The sequence below is a fragment of the Cottoperca gobio genome, chromosome 17 (assembly GCF_900634415.1).
Source record: "Cottoperca gobio chromosome 17, fCotGob3.1, whole genome shotgun sequence".
In the NCBI taxonomy this organism is placed as follows: Eukaryota; Metazoa; Chordata; class Actinopteri; order Perciformes; family Bovichtidae; genus Cottoperca; species Cottoperca gobio.
Genome location: NC_041371.1, coordinates 10,810,565 through 10,826,965, shown reverse-complemented (window position 1 = coordinate 10,826,965; position 16,401 = coordinate 10,810,565). Strand labels below are relative to the sequence as shown.

General features: G+C 43.2%; 1 protein-coding gene across 5 annotated transcripts in view; it reads right to left on the bottom strand.

Annotated features, from left to right (window-relative positions):
- znf521 (zinc finger protein 521) overlaps positions 1-16,401 on the bottom strand; it is an 87,615-nt gene that overhangs the window by 12,548 nt on the left and 58,666 nt on the right. For all 5 annotated transcript variants that reach the window (XM_029452717.1, XM_029452713.1, XM_029452716.1 and 2 more), the window contains one exon: positions 5,591-5,722. In XM_029452717.1, the coding sequence (XP_029308577.1) occupies positions 5,591-5,722 (132 nt within the window). The remainder of the gene's footprint in view (positions 1-5,590; positions 5,723-16,401) is intronic.

The window sequence follows — 16,401 nt, the reverse complement described above, 5'->3', positions numbered from 1 at the left end:
CTCAGACTACATTCACCATCATATAAACACACAACTCGCTGGCACTTAAAACATATACCATACATTTGTGCTTTAATTAAGCCATAGTCCACACTGGAAAGCTAAGGGGGAGGCAACTGTGTGCGTCTTGAGTGAATGTGTCTTGCGTGTGTGTGTGTGTGTGTGCGTGCGTGCGTGTGTGTGTGTGCAATCTCCAAGGAGCACTTCAAACATGCCGTTTGTTATCCCAGACCCTTGTGCTTTAAGGATGGCTGTCTAATCTCAAAGGTCTGTATGCTCTGGAAAAGTTAGCATGTGGGGGCTTCATTTGAATTTCTTACAGCTCAAAATAACTTTTCTTCTAATGCATGCACCGTGGGGCCACAAGGAGAGGGAGGAAAAAATATACAGCCACAAAAGGTGAGGTGTCTGTCGGAGATGGCTTTGGGGTCGCTGCAGCCCCGTGGCGGGGCTCTGCAACATTAACGTGTCCCAATTTGAGCTCACCTGGGAGAGCGGTTATTAATTATTGAGCTGCGTACACTTGAGACGCACTCGGCTTCATTGAATGTCACACTCCTGACCTGGGAAATAAAAGTTTAGATTCAAAGCAGACACACTGCGGAGATGCTTTCAGACTGCTAATGCCTGGGTGACAGCTGTCTCTGGAACATGGCAGCATGTTAACCAGAAATGAACAAACCTTCTCTAATGAACAAACAACAACTCCATGGTCCATTTCTGAAACTAATGACCATAACAATATGAAGGCAAACGTAATTGCAGATAGATGGCTGCTTTTAAAATCTGCTACAAAACATTGCCACTCAAGGTTAAGGCCTGTGCGATCATGCACATTTGTGCCTCTGTTATGCCCCAAAAACTATGACAATTTTCTTTGTGGGACATGCTCTGAAAGACAAAATACGCTGATAAACAATAGCTTTTTTCTTTAGCTGCGTTTTGTCTGCATATACTGTACACAGAAGCAGGTCACAGCAGCTGCAGGAAGCCTTCATTATGTCTTTGGCTAGCAGAGGAAAAAGTCAATACAGCAAAAATAAAAATGGATTTGAGACTTGGGGGGGCCTTCAAATACTGTACAATAGGGCCAAACACAACTGAGATGTCAAGTTAGCTGATGCTCGCTGTTTACATGCACATCTGGTCCAGTTCCAGCAAGAGACACATTTAATCAGCGATGCATTTATCAATTTATTGCTCTGCATTCATTTGAATGCAAGCGGACAGTGTCTAAAACACACTGATGGCTCTTTTAAGAATAATACATTCTAAATGGACTTATGACATTTAATACAAAGATGTAAATGGAAGCTCAACAACTTTTTAAATAAATCATATAGTTCAATGTTGACATCTTCACAGGCTTGGTCATATTTATGATTGCTAAAGGTGATAGGTAAGAGTTCGAATGAAGACTCTTTCTTTGTCTTTATGCAACGTGTAATGAAGGGATAAGCTGAAACGGGCAATGAGGGGACATTGTATTGGTATTTGGCAGCGTGAGTCACATATGAAATATGTCATTGCGATGCCCATTTAGAGGAGGAACAGAGGCATTTCTTCCAAGAGGGTTAAAATGAGGACATAGAGAAATGAGAAAAAAATAATCCAAAACCACATCCAAACAGGATCAGTGGCTGGGTATTGTGTCTCTCCCTGCTGAGAATGAGAGAGAGGGAGAGGGAGAGGGAGAGGGAGAGGGAGAGAGAGAGAGAGAGAGAGAGAGAGAGAGAGAGAGAGAGAGAGAGAGAGAGAGAGAGAGAGAGAGAGAACTTTGTGGAGTTTGTTGGCTGTGGAGTCAGAGCAGAGCGGAGCTGAACAGAGCGCTGAGCCGGGTTGGGCGTCAGGGGTGTAAGGGCTGAGGGGGCTGAGGGGCCAAGGTCTCCTCGCTGTGGGGGATATTAAGCCCTCTGATTAGATCTCAGGGGCCGCCCATGGCAGACGTCTCCTTTACTACAGGCCCCAGCTCATCTTTATTTTGGCAGGGTGGTGCTCTCTGCAGGCTGCACTGCACCAATACTAAGCTGTTTGTGCAGGGAGGAAAAAAAAGTTTATCCTTTTTCCCCCCCCTTTCTCCTTTTCATTTATTTATTCGTCTAGCCTACATGTGTTCGTTTCTGCTTAATCCAAGAGTTCACAATGCAGAGGCTGATCCAAGTGTTCTGAGGCAACACAAACAAGTCGGCTGTGTAAGTTGATTTGGAGCTATAAGCTGATAACTACTAATTATGAGTCAAAGCTAAGCTTACGTCGTTGTTTTTGGATGTAAGATGTCATAATTCTAACATCACACACCAGCAGGACGCGGGCAGCAACTAAACAAAAAGCCAATTAAACTACTGTATTTGTCAGACTCTTGCTGATTTGGATCCTGTAGTTTCTCAAGTTTGTGCTCCACGCTGTGACATAAGTAAAAGAATATCGTACACACACACACACACACACACACACACACACACACACACACACACACACACACTTACGACTTTCATCAGGAACACTTTCTTCTGTTTTGTTTGTCTTAAGCGCATATTCCCAATCACAATTTCCACACCAGCCCTCACTACTGTTCCTAAGGGTGCAGGCAGACACTTCTAGCTGCAGGCTCCCCCACTTCTGAAACCTGTCAAATCTGTCCTGGGAGAGTCAGCCTCCCTCTCATCATCCAGGGGCTTATGGACCTCTCTCCATTTACCCTCCCTCCCCTACACAGTTCTCTTTTCCTCCTTCTCTTCCCTGCTTTCATCTCACATCCAAACTTGCCAGTTGCAACCTTCTCAGCTTCCTCCAAGTTTTGTCTCCTTTTCTCCTCTATTTTGTCTCCCCTCATCTACCGTCTGCAACTCACTTTTCCACATTTTTTCCTCCGGTCTGCTTTTGTGGTGTGGTTTGTCCTCTCCGTTCCTTTCGGTGCAGATTGAGGATAATCAGATATGTCAAAGACTGACAATCACTCCCTGCCTCCCACCAAGTTTTTTGGGTCGCAGGGGGGTAGATCAAACTAAAATATGGGCATCGCGAAGGGATGATCTTTTGAACAAAGAGTAACCTTGTAAATCGAGTAAACTCAATGACCCAGCCACTATTACTTGCACCACCTAGTTTGATCAAAGTGTTGCTTTTATGTTCAGACTCATTATGTTTGTAATAGGGATCCTTTTAATCTCTAAATAAAGTTTTCAGAGATTCATCAACAGCATCTCATCCCACTGACATAAAACTGGCTGAAAAAGCCCAAGTAACTATTACAGTAGTAGTAACAATTTCAAAGTACTTGTATTTTACATTACTTAATACCTCTACTCCGCTACATTTCAGAGAGAAATATTGTAAATATTGCACTTCTACTTTGAAATTTATGACTAAAAATACAAAATAGACAATAATACATTATTATAGATTCAATTATTCCCAACTGTATATAAAGTACTTAAATTAGCACAGCTTTAAGCCACAACATAAAAGTGCTGCTTATGTCTCAATGCCCAACAATCCAGTATATATATATATATATATATATATATATATATATATATATATATATATATATATATATATATATATGGGGGAATCATTCTGTGAAAAGAGTATTTTTTATTTTATATTGATATATATTGTGCTGCCAATACTTACTAGTACTATATACTCCAACTCCATCCCTGTCTCCTAGATATTAAGTTAATATACTACTAATTTGTTTTGTCTGTTACTTTTTAAGGGTTCACCTCCTGAGTCCCATGTGTGGTTAGGTTTACAGAACAGAACCACTAAGGTTAATTAAGATCATGGTTACGGATGAACGTGAATAAAATACACACGTCCTGTCTTGAGCACAGTTTACTTTTTTACTTTATCCGAGACCAGAATCTTTACGTAACCTTAACTAAGTGCTGTAAGGACCTAAACATAAGCATACAAAGTTAATCCTGCAGATATTGTAAGAAAACAAGTTAAATACTGCGTCAGTAAACATTTATCTGAAAGCGTTCAATATTATTTATATTTTCCTTTCAAATGTATTTGCTTTTGCAAAATAGTGGTATATAAAACTTAAAAGTTAACTAAAAGTTAGTGTTTTAACTTACTGTAACTTAACTTACTTTATTGCTACTTTTACTGCAGTAAAATAACTTGATTCTGCTGCTGCACGATTGTATATGTGAACTTGAACACATAATGAAAAAACAAGGCTATTAAAACTACATACATTTATGTAACAACATGAATGTTAGTGTGTAAAAAAAAAGTTTATTTTCTCTACTTTATGTCAGGCTCAATTTATATTAAATATATTCAAGGACAGCTGTCAGCCAAAGTCCTTCTTTTCCTTTGAGTGCTCGGACTTTAGTCTGCCTGTCCCCTACATCCCCAACAGAGGGAGGCCTTTCAGTCCATGCATACTCTCCACAGCCTGCCTGCCCCGCCACCATAGGCCTTCGCCCATCTGTCTGTCTGCTCTGCGACCACTGTCCTGAGGGTGTACTCTGTCTCTCCCTCCTCCCCTCTCCCTCCCAGCATCCCTCTCTCTCATGCGCCGTGATCGATATGGACGCGGAGGGAGGGGGGGACCTGTCTGTCAAAGCCGGCGGTGGAAAATGAAGGCTCAGATGAAGGAGGCATGCTCTGTATATTAAATGCTCAGACCCCTGTGAGGGGTGGAGGGGGGTTCGGGGTGGGGATATATCAATAGGCTTCTGCTAAAAGAGAGATAAGGCCATAACAGCTATGATAAAAGTAGAGCAGAGAAGTGGGAGGAGAGAGGAGAGAAAGAGAAATGAGGAAAATTAATATGGAGCCAAGTAGTGAGGTGGATGAAGAGGTACGAAAAGTGAAAACAGATATTGGAACAAAATGCAACATGTGAGCTAATGATGTTAATTGGTGTAACAAATGGAAGTGAGACAAATTAGTTTTTTGGGGTGGGATTAGGAGGAGGAGGGGGTGCAGGAAGCGCAAAAGAGGGAAATGAGCTGAGGACCCAAAAAGTGTGAGGAAGAGTAAAGAGCTGAGGAGGAGAAAGAGTGAAGAGCTGAAGTTAACGACTTTGCAGATTTCATTATAGAGATAGTTAACCCTGTTGACACTGAAGGAGGGCGCTATCCTCTCAGGAGGAGTCCGGTCCTTCCACCTCCACGCACAGAGACAGATGAGATCATTACAGCTATCAGCACCACTGCCATCCACAATTAGCACATCTCCTTTTCTTTCCCCACTCCTCCATCCCCCATCTCCCCTCAGCTCACACTGCCCCCCCCCCCTCCCTCCCCCTCTCACCTCATGAACCTTCTTTGGCCTTGATTTGGAGACAATTTGACTAAATAAAAAGCCACATGCAGCAAACTGTTCTCAGCTTTAGCAGACCTGCTTGCTTGACCTTTCCCAACTCATTTAGAACCCATTTGCCTTTTCACACTAAAGAAAAAGACAACACGGACATGCAAAGCTTTGCATATTGAGAATTTAAATGTGAACAACTTCAACTTTCAAATCTTTCTACCAGTCCATTGGGCTGCGAGTCCATGATACACACACACATACACACACACACACACACACACACTGTCATGCATACATGCACATTACATACCTGTAAAGCAGACCGGACATTTGAAGGTTCCTCCCATGCCCTCAAAGCTGTGCTCAATCAGGTGGCATTGAAGCTTCGCTGGTGAGTCGAATGATTGACTACAGAGCTTGCATTCATGGTTCAATCCTTCTTCTGCAGAGAGAAACAACAAAAACATACAGAAAATCGTAAGAAGGAAAATAAGCAGAGCATGAATAGCAGAGGTCTCACTCTCACTGGTTTTTTTTTTTTTTCTTTTCTTCTTTCACATGAAATTTTAATTCAACAAATTTGTGGAACAAAGACCCCTGCCTGTGATTTCCATGAGACAGGAAGTAATATAAAGTGTGATCTGCTCCCATCAGGCATAATTTAGCTGAGCAGCCGGGGTTCTAATGGCTCAGACGGGGCCTTGCACTTTGAACATGGTGAGCGTCATCTTTTTGATTAACTTACATGCCAAATCATTTATTTTTAGCATCAATTTAAAACAGCTTTTGAAAAAAGTCCAAATGAAGGAAACAGCCAGGTGTGCTTTGAAAGGTGAATCAAAAATAAATCATAGAGAACGAATGCTTAAATCCCATTTCAGATGTGCAGAGTTATATTACTATTACTGCAAGGACAAAAGAATATTAAAAAATAGTTTCCAAAACCATCAGTTTATGTCACCAAATCATCACTTCTCCGGTGTATATACACTGACTATCAAGGCTGCCAAGACACCTCTCCTTTACAACATGCTCGCATGTCAACATTTTTAATACAGTGATACGACAGTTATTTCAAGAGCAGGCCAGATTCCCAGTTTATCTGCTTGGCTTAGAATTCCCTACACGTCTATCTAAACATTACAGTACCTCACACGAGGCTACTGATAGCTTAAATAAATGTCGTTCAGACTGTGAACCTGCACACTCATTTGCAGCACAGCAATCCGCTGACTCGGGCTTACAGAGAACTGCCCATCTCCAGTGCGTCAATAAAAGGCCTATACATGGGGCCGGACTAATGCTCTATCAAACTCTTGCCAACTCTGACATTAGGCCAGCTTCTGCAAGGGGGTGGGCTAGATACACCTGGGACTCATCTAGGGTTTATCCCCAGGTCTCTATACAGCCCAGTGCCCACTGCGTAGGCCCTGGGTACCAGAAGCACAAATACACAATCCACCTAACCAGCTGTGCCCGGCTCGAGCCCTGGAGGATTCAAGTAGAGGCTTAATAGAAGAATCTTTAGGCAAATCTGGCAAAATATGCCTACTGAAAAATTGTGTCAAGCAATAAAATATTAACCTGCAATGTGCAAAGATCTTCCTGCTTTTTACATTTTGTTCAAAAACAAATGTCCTTTCTTTTGTAGAGTAATTTGTCTAACGACCACTGAAAGCTGACCTGAAACTAACCTTTTGATTACGGTTAGGTTTATATGTAGGTCAACTGCTTTATAATTCTTGGTAGCTTTGTATCTTTTGTTTGTTTACCATCAACTTTTGTTTACCGGTTTTTTTTGCTCACTCGATACGGGGCTATATATATATATATATATATATATATATATATATATATATATATAAAAAAAAAACGTAGCATCTTAGTCTCTACACCTATTTCTGACTATTAGTGACAACTGCAACCCAATGACCCCTAATATGTCCAGGAAGAGAGGGGAATGGAAACATCTCCTGCATTGCCAAAAGAAACAGTGTATGCATATTGAGCTTTCTCCTGTAACATATCACCACATGTCCTTTTACAATCTTTTCTCAATAACATAAACATATGGCATTGCACATTGCATAAGGTGGTGTCTACAGCATAGACACAAGTAAGTTTTAAATCAGCACAAGCTGACAGGCTATGTTCCCCCATGACTGTCTAGTAAAAGCTAAAGGCCGATCAAAGCAGCCTTGAAAGGGACCGAGTTGATGATGTGTTCTGCAATCATGCATTTGACAGATGAGATATTCTGTAGCCTACATGTGCGTCTGAGTGTAGCAGCAGGCATCAGCAAAGGAGGGGGAGGAGGAGGAGGGTGGCACGAGGGCATCCACGCAGCCGTGCAAGAGGATCACTGCCCTCTTTGATCACCATTCAGTTTGCTTATCTGTGTGAGGATGTACACTAAGGTCAGGCTTTCAGGGTTTATAGATCTGTTCTTCTGCCATATGTGCAGCCCTCATTTGACCCTAGTGCACAACGCTGTCCCTTTGGAGACCTGGCCTGCTTCATTATGCAGATAACTCTGCACCTGCCTGACTGACCTTGTGTGTGCACATGTGTGTGTTTATGTCTGTGAGCAGGTGCACCAAGAGAAAATGGCAAAGATATATTTATACAGTATGCTTCAAATTTGAAGAATAAGGCTGGTGTTATTCTATAATTTTCCTATTGCCAACAAATTAACAGATTAAAAACAACAATGTGTCGTCTCTACTTCCCTACCATGACTGTGACTCTTGGCCCCAAACTCATTCATTCCTACTGAAGAAGTGCACCTTTAAAAATGTCACAAATATATATTCTCTAAATTCTCTAAAACAGCTGGGTATTGTAGTTTCTTTTACCAAATATTACTTAGACTGGACTAAATTGCAAATCTTTTGCCGCTTAATGCACATTTGGTGTGCAAGCAGGGTGGTGTATTTTTGAGTGCCCGTGTTCATCGTAATGTAGGAACATGTCACCTCGTGCACAGGTGTGGCTCAGTGATGTGTTCTAATTGTTTTTGGACAACAATTGAGGAAGCACAGGAGCAATGAACTACAGCATATCTGGCTACACACGCGATACTTGTTAGGAGGATTTATTCAGTGATAGTTTGTGTTTAAGTTCTTGTCACTACATAATTCAACTACATTCTTCCTATGTTTATATAAACCCTAAACTGAAAGAGTGCTATGTGATGTATATCGACCGATATAGAAAGATGGAAAGAGAAAAGAGGATGAGCGCTGCAATAGAGTTTGAGTGCGAGTCTGTTATGAGTAAATTGAGCTCCGTTAGCTCCAGTAATGCAGCCTGTGTAGGGCTGAGTTTGTATTCAGCAGTGTAACATGGGTTGAATTAAGCTGGCAGCCTGTTTCTTAGTGAGAGCCAGGGGAGGAAGTCAGCTCGATCGCCCCTATAGCTGCCTCATTGGGCTGAGGTCACTTCCTGTCGCTCCCCCAGCCCTTCTCCAGGGCTGCCCAATCAGCATGGCCCTGCATGGGCCCCCACCCCTATCTAGGCACTGAAGACTGGATATGGTTACAGGGCCACGGGGGACTGTCACCACTCTCTCTCTATCCTCATCTCTGTCTCTCTCCCTCCTCCGACTCTCTGTTTCCGAGTCTCCAGAGTGTTCTACGCTGCCACCACCCTGTCCCTCTGCACTCCTAAGAAAATCCTTTAGATGAGAACTGCTCCTGTGCCTGCTCCCTCTAAGCATCCCTGACACCAGCAAAGTAAGCCCATCTGCATATCCACAGGGCCTCGCGTTCCTGTGGCTCATGGTTTATGTATTTCGCAGCTCCTTAAAACACAAACGCCTAATATCTCTCCCATGTGGAGGACAGGAGAGAGAGAGGAAGAGAGGAAAAACTACTCTCAAAAAGAATGGTCTTTATTTTTCCACACTGTTTACTTTTTATCCGGGCTGAAGTTCATGTGCTGTTGAAGGTTGTTTAGGACACTGTGGCTTGCGGGTCTGGCTTGCATAGTTTAGTGAACTCTTTATGTAACGACACAGCTTCAGCATATTGAATTCTGTAGGTTTAAGGCAGTGTTAAAGGTGTCTGTGAATTTGATAGAGATGTCTTGGTTTGCTTAGAGTGTAACTGCACAGCCATCAGCTGACAGTGAGTAAAAGACTGAAACTTAAGTAACTAAAGACAGTCCAACTCTCTGATAATAGTGTGTAGTTAAGTATAACGCAGGGCATTGCTTAATTAAAAACTCTCCCTCCGCTTATTGCGTTCCAACACCACCGCACCCCCCACCACGACTGCCCCTTACTCTATTTAAACAATTCTGCTGAGGAGCAGTTTGAATTGGAGGGGAATTCAGGACCACTTTTAGCATTTGGCTTTGGAAGAGAAAAATCTGATACTTAGATTTACACTCCTCTCTGGGGCATAGTGAATGGTTCTCTGAAGCTCACTCTTAGAGGGACCCATGCTGCTGGTGTCGCCAAAGCAGCACACTCTAACAAATGATATTAAGGACATCAATCAAGGCACTTCTTTGCTGAAAGTAATGAGTAAACAAGTGGGAGAACAAATTGAGAATATTTAGTAGGCAGGAATGGGTTGTTTTTGTAAAAGCCGGAGACAGAACTACCATAGTAATCAAAACTGGTTCAGTCAAACTGGTCAATGCAATACACCGTTTCTAAAGTGGCAAACCTTGCCATAAAGGCAGAATTACCTGCTTGGAACAATATTGTTTATGAGGAATTTCACCTTCACCGAGAGTTTGCTTTCCGCTCTACCATCTGTTTCACAATATTCCGCCTGATGTTGGAGTTGTGTGTTAATAAACCAAGAAGATTTGGTTTTAAGCGGACTCACTGCTGTATATACAACCCACTACGGGATTGTGGATGGCAGCAGAGTAGACAGCTTCAGGCCTGTAAACAGTAGGTGGGTTTACTTCTCTCTTCTCTCCGCGGGAATTATCCATTAACAGATAATGGGGGGAAAATCAGAGTGATTAAGGCCCAGGGAATTATGGGTGAATATAAATTGACTCCACCTCCGTGTGGTGTGCTCTCTTGAGGTAGAAGCACTGCTCATAAGGAACAAACTCATTTCAGAAGTACTACAAGGCCCATTAAGGCCTGGAGAATGCTGCAGATGGGGGTAGGAAGGTGGTAGGTGGGAGCGCAAAGGGATGGACTCCCCCTGGACCAAAGCTGATTGGAGAACTGGCGCCTGGGGGGAACATTACTAATATCTATTTCCTGCCTCCACAGTTTGAGAAGGACAGAGTGAATCATGTGCAAAATGTCAAAATTAAAGTACAAGAATTAATCATAACACCTTGAAAATTCACCCCATTCTATCAAAGAGTTAATGCATTTACACAAACAGTGATAGAAATGTGGTTGAGTGATAGCTAATGAAATCCAAGAGATTGGAAAACTACCGCAGCATGAAAGGAGAGGATTTACTCCAGTTTGCCTGTAGGGAAGTAGGCATGTACAAGACACATCCTGGTTCTGCAAGAGAAAAGTAAAACAGTGAAATATGAGCTAAGCGAGGTATCAAAGCCCTCACTTCAGGGTCTCAAGTATAGTGCATGCCTGACGCTGTTTTCCAACCTCCAGAGGGAGAAGGAGGTGTGACGTGTTGGCTGTGACATGTCAGTGGTGGTGACGCCCTCGCACAGCAAGCGCAAAGGATTCTGGGGGAACACGTCTCAGGGAGAATGTCAGCTCTGATGCATGGCAACTCGTTGGAGGTGCTAATCAGAACAGGGCTAGGCTCCTGCTAGGATCAGGATGCGCCTACATTAACCGCCTCACAGCTCCCCTGGCTACCAGGCCAGAGGTAGAAATACCAAACTGACAGGTTTTTGTGTCGAGATAAACATGCGTAACGCTTGAATGGATGTTACAAAAGGTTTAGCAGACTAGAACACCTTTTGGAGTTCACAAAACATGGGGGACAAAAACATAAGGACACTTGTACTTGTCCCTAACATAAACGTACTGAGCAGACATTTCCACTTGAATTATTTGCCAAGAGCCCCTGTGAATGTGTTTAGTGATACCCAGATTCTTTTAACCCTGTAGCAACAAATAAAGAAACTGAAGCCAAAGGTACATACATAACAGAAAAAAAGGCTAAGCCTAAAGCTGCATTATTAATAGTAATACTATTATTAATATTATCATGTTAAATAATTTTACACCAGAAGACCGGAGTAGAAGCCTGGTATCTATAAAGAACAGGCTGTGCTTTGTGTTTCTCTATGCACGACTTACATTAGGCGTTTAAAAGCTTCTATGACTCTTTCATACTGTATCACTGTTACATCTCATTCAATAACATTTCTAGATTATGTGATTACATTTCTCATTCTACAAGCATATTTCTTTAATTCTAGAACAAGTAAATGTACTCAGTGGCACTTAAATCCCGTAGTAAAATAGTAAGAAGAGCCCCCCCACGTTAGACCTACACAAGATATGTACTGTATGGAATTTTGAAAGCGGCTTTTAAAATGACAAAAAGACTGTATATTTCAGATTTTGTGCACATATGTAATTTTAGATTTGAAACGGCACTGAATGTAATGTATCAGCCTGCCAACAGGAAACTAGCTGGTAAAACCAGATGAAGCTGGTGATCCAGCAGGACTTGGCGCTACTGTACACTTTGAAGTATACTCTGCCATTTTGTGCTTCGCCTGGACCACATTAGCAACTATTCTTACAGCTCACACCCACAATGGCTAAAACTCAGTCAAATGAACAGTGTGTAGGTCACAGAGGTAGAAGAAAAGAAAAAAAAGAGAAGGGAGAAATCCACAACAACAAAGGCAAGAGCCGAATACTTGTTAACGAATGATGTGTAGGCGCTGCAGCTGCAGGCAGGTATGGAGGTCCGTTGGGGACAAACAGTGCAGGCTACTGAGATGGATTGTATGGGAGCGCCGGACCCCCTGCAGCCACACAAACACAACTCTGTGCTGAAATGCTCTAATTTACTCTATACATGCTTATTCTAAACTGGTGTTTTTTTTCCTCTCAGAAGGAAATAAAGGTCAAGTGGCTACGCCCCGACTTTCTAAGACGAGAAAAAACAAAAAAAAAAAAACAAGCAAAGAAACAGTAAAATGGGCAAAGAAAAACTTTCTGGCAAGCAAAGAGGAGAGAAGAAACGAGGTGTAAATCTAAGAAGAATCTCTTTCAGGTCTCAAAAGAGTGAGTGGCCTGAATGTAAAAAGTTAATTACGGGCACATGCCCGGCTTTTTTCGCTACCCTCACTGTAGCATTGTCAGGCTGAGGTATGTGGCTCTATGGGGTCTGTGGTCCACACAAAGGAGCAGGGAAGAGAGCTTTGCGGAGAGGCCCCTTGGCTGGTCTCACGGCATGGAACACTGTACAATTAGCCAGCCCCTGCGTTCTGCCGGCTTATAATTATCAGTGCTTGCCTTAATTGACTCCCTTAGCCTGCTGCAGAGGGACCCCCCCCCCCCCCCCCATACCCCCTTCCCCCCTGCTCGACGCAGGCCGCCGAGTGCCATGCCGGGCTCTCCAAAGTCATTTAGAAAAGCGCTCATATTTTCGACACAAAAAAGGGGGAACATTTGGTGAGAGAGAATTCATCATCAGGTGTCTAGAGGTTTTCCTTAATAGAAAAGCTGAGTCCCACTGAGTGCGCTCCGTGTAGCGGCCAGCCACGCATGCTCAGGACCAGCAAGCCGCCATTCGCAGCAGGCCACGAGACATTAGCATAATTTTATATAACATAGGCAGCCGCGCTGGAAATTTAATACATCTCAGCAAATACGAGACAGGCGTTTTGCATAATTTTTTTCCCATTCTCCACCTAGCTTCCTCTCTTCCCTTCCATCTTTCAGCCCTCTCTCCATGTCTCTCTCTTGTCTCGTCTTTCGTCTTGCCTCACTCCCTCTCTCCCTTTCTCTCTTGCCGCCACTCTCCTCTGCCCCCGCCCCCCCCGCCCCTACACAACCACCCCTCTCTCCTCGCCCCACGGTGCTGCTCTCACTAGGAGAGGGGAAGTTCATTACCTCAGCTAAATCAGAATTAGTCCCTTCATTTTGACGGGGCGAACTTCATTAGAAAGGCCCTTCCTTAATCCAGCAGGGAGAACTGATGAATCTACATGGGGGCAATAATTTGCTTCACACAGCACATTCAGCCACTTCCTCCACACTGTTTCCCCCTTGCTTTTCTCCGTCTATTTGGCTTTATGTACTTATGGTTAAATTTTTATTAGATCTACAGCAAAAAAAAACCTGAGAAAGGAAAACACCTGCATATAATTAACTAATGGCAGCAGAGAGGGTGTAAAGAATGAGTTATGCTGTTTGGAATGTCCCGTCTCCCCAACAGGCTTCAGGGCCTCTGGAGCAGCCATGGCTGACTTGGCCGGCACTCAAACACAGGCTGAGTGAGCACGGCCGACAGCAGACTGGGTCTGAGGTAACTATTCAGGATTTTATAATACCATGATTATGTTCAAGCGTTTGTACTCTTTCCCTTGCATGTGGTTACAGTAGGTAGAAAGGAAAACAAACTAAAGTAAGGATATATCATTTGTTAGAATCTTGCATCCTTTGTTTTTTCTTTTTTCTAAAGTCTACACAAGACACAGTTTTGCCAGACTTTCTAAAGAACAGATCCTTAGAATAAACTAGAGAGCGAAGAGATGTGAATCAGGACAGACAGCCCCTGACTGCCATACCACAGCGCCTGGTGTCAAACAGATGTGCAGTTTGGCAGCTACACTCCCCAGAAAACCGAGAGCCTACGGATTCCAGGGTGGCGTTGAGTCGTGTGGCCCTCCCCCCCTCTCACTGCTTCCCCGTCCCCCAACTACCCCACACTGTGCCCCTGCAGTCTCCCTCCCTCATCACCTCCACACAGGGGTCCCCTGACTGGTAATCTCGTCCCTCGAATGTGAAATCTCCGACAGTGATGCCCCGCGCTTTTACCCCCTACCTCCTCGGCTGATGGGTAAATTGGAATGGCGCTCCCTGCTGGCGCCGAGAGCTCTGAACAGACAGCAGTACACACATGCTGAGGCACCCCTTGCACACTCTGTCTAATATAGTGGACATGCACACTCTCTCCAAGCTGCAATATCCATGCACAGACACATGTCCACGCACAGATAATGTGAACAAACACACTCACACAAGCTTCAGGTAAATTGCATACACAGCTTCATAAACACGCACACGTGCAAGGTAAGTGTTGCATGCATGATCTGTTCGCCCTCATCTGCATAAATATTGAATATATGATAAATAAACAGATACTAGGAACTGAGTCAATATATGTTCGAATTTAAATGTGCATCGTCTGGAATGGCTCAGCTTGGGTCCTTTTTGCAGAAACCACACCTGACTTCTGTTGCCATAGTTTCTATTATGAGCACAATATTAGACAGAGCACACACGCAACAGAAAAGCGGTGTAAACCGCAGAGTAAGAGAAGCGTGTATCTCGGTCCACAGTGTGTATAATAAGCACGGCCAGCTTAGTGTTTCAATAAGCATATTGTAAAACTAATACATACAATCAGTGTAGAGGCTATCTGTTCAGTTTTTTTTATTATTATTATTTTTAATGTGGCCAGGCATCAGGGTAGGATTTCCCAGAGGGCTGGTTTAGCTGTCCGAGGCTTCCACTCCATCTGTCTATTTTTCCTCCGCAGTCGATTCTCTGAAGCATGCGTGAATGGTTGAGTCCACCCTCAAATCGCAGGGACGTCCTGAAATAGTCAATGGGACCTGAAGGGGCTAAAGATCACTGCAGAAGAAGCCACAGAGGCCTTCCTGTCAAAGGCAGTGCTTTCAGGGGGCCAGGGGTGAGGGGGAGCCAGAGGGAGAGAGCCGGAGACATGACACACATTTCATTACACTTAAACCAACTGTGGGTTCAACTTACAGCCCTGGATTTCCAATGGTGTCTCAAAGGATGGAGTAAGTGGAGGTATAAGAGAATGGTTTGTACAAAGAACACAATGGGTAGGTGGACAAAGGCAGGCAGCTGGACTAATTGCTTAGGGGCTAATAGGAATATTTTTCTAAGTACTTCTGTTTAAAGCTCAATTTAGTGGCGTACGTCACTCTGATGAACGTTGAATATAAATCTCCTCACTAGCTGCAACTAAAAAGAAAATTATGATTAGGAGTTATATTTCACATGTAGTTGTAATTTATCTTTTAATATCTAAATGGGTGTCGTTTCTCTCTCAGCGATGTACTGTAAAGACAAACATCCTATCATCATTGCTACGATATGGAAAATATAATTTGCAGTCTAACCTACTTTGCTTTACAAAGAAATGTCTATTTAAAATTCCTTAGAGTATTATCAAAAGGGCTATAGAATTACAAAACGCTATTATTATTGCTCGCTTGGGGGGAGCCCTCGCTCATTAAGCTTCTAAGATGTTGTGGGTTTTGATTATTCTATCAGCTTCATTCTCTTACTATAGTGACAAACTCCTGCTATTTTGTTGCCAATCTTCCTCCAGCTGTCATATCTTTTGAAAGATCACAAAAACCTTCAAACACACTTGTGATACGTCTTCAAATTCACCAGACATCGCTTGATTCCCCCATTGAATTTGTAGGATTAACTTGAGGAGGAAACGTCTCATATTTCTTAACTGGTTGCTACGTCTGACATCAGAGTGTATGAGATTCTAGCATACTGCTATTGTCCAGGGGAGGGAACCCTCACTCTAACCGTCAGCGCTCCTCCAAGTGGGACAGAGATGATTAAAACACACCATGGCTGTGACTGACAGACTCCCCACCGCTTCTAGAAGATGACATGTCTCCGAGTCACACAAAAAAGCAACTCCTCTAATTTTAACTCTGACTACAACACCGACCCCCTCTGTCAAAACCCACAAAAAAACTGCCATGCTGAGATTGTTAACCACAATAAAAGTGATAACAACTAAACAGAGAAATAAGTTTAAAAACAACAATGGGGAGGGTGGAGACAAAAGGGGTGAGAAGGCGCTATTTCCCTCAGGTGCACACAAACAGCAGGAACCTGTGAGCTTGTGACAACACCTTCAAACATTTCTGTTACTTTCACAGAAATATCTGATGCTGATGCTACAATGTGATGCTTCCGCA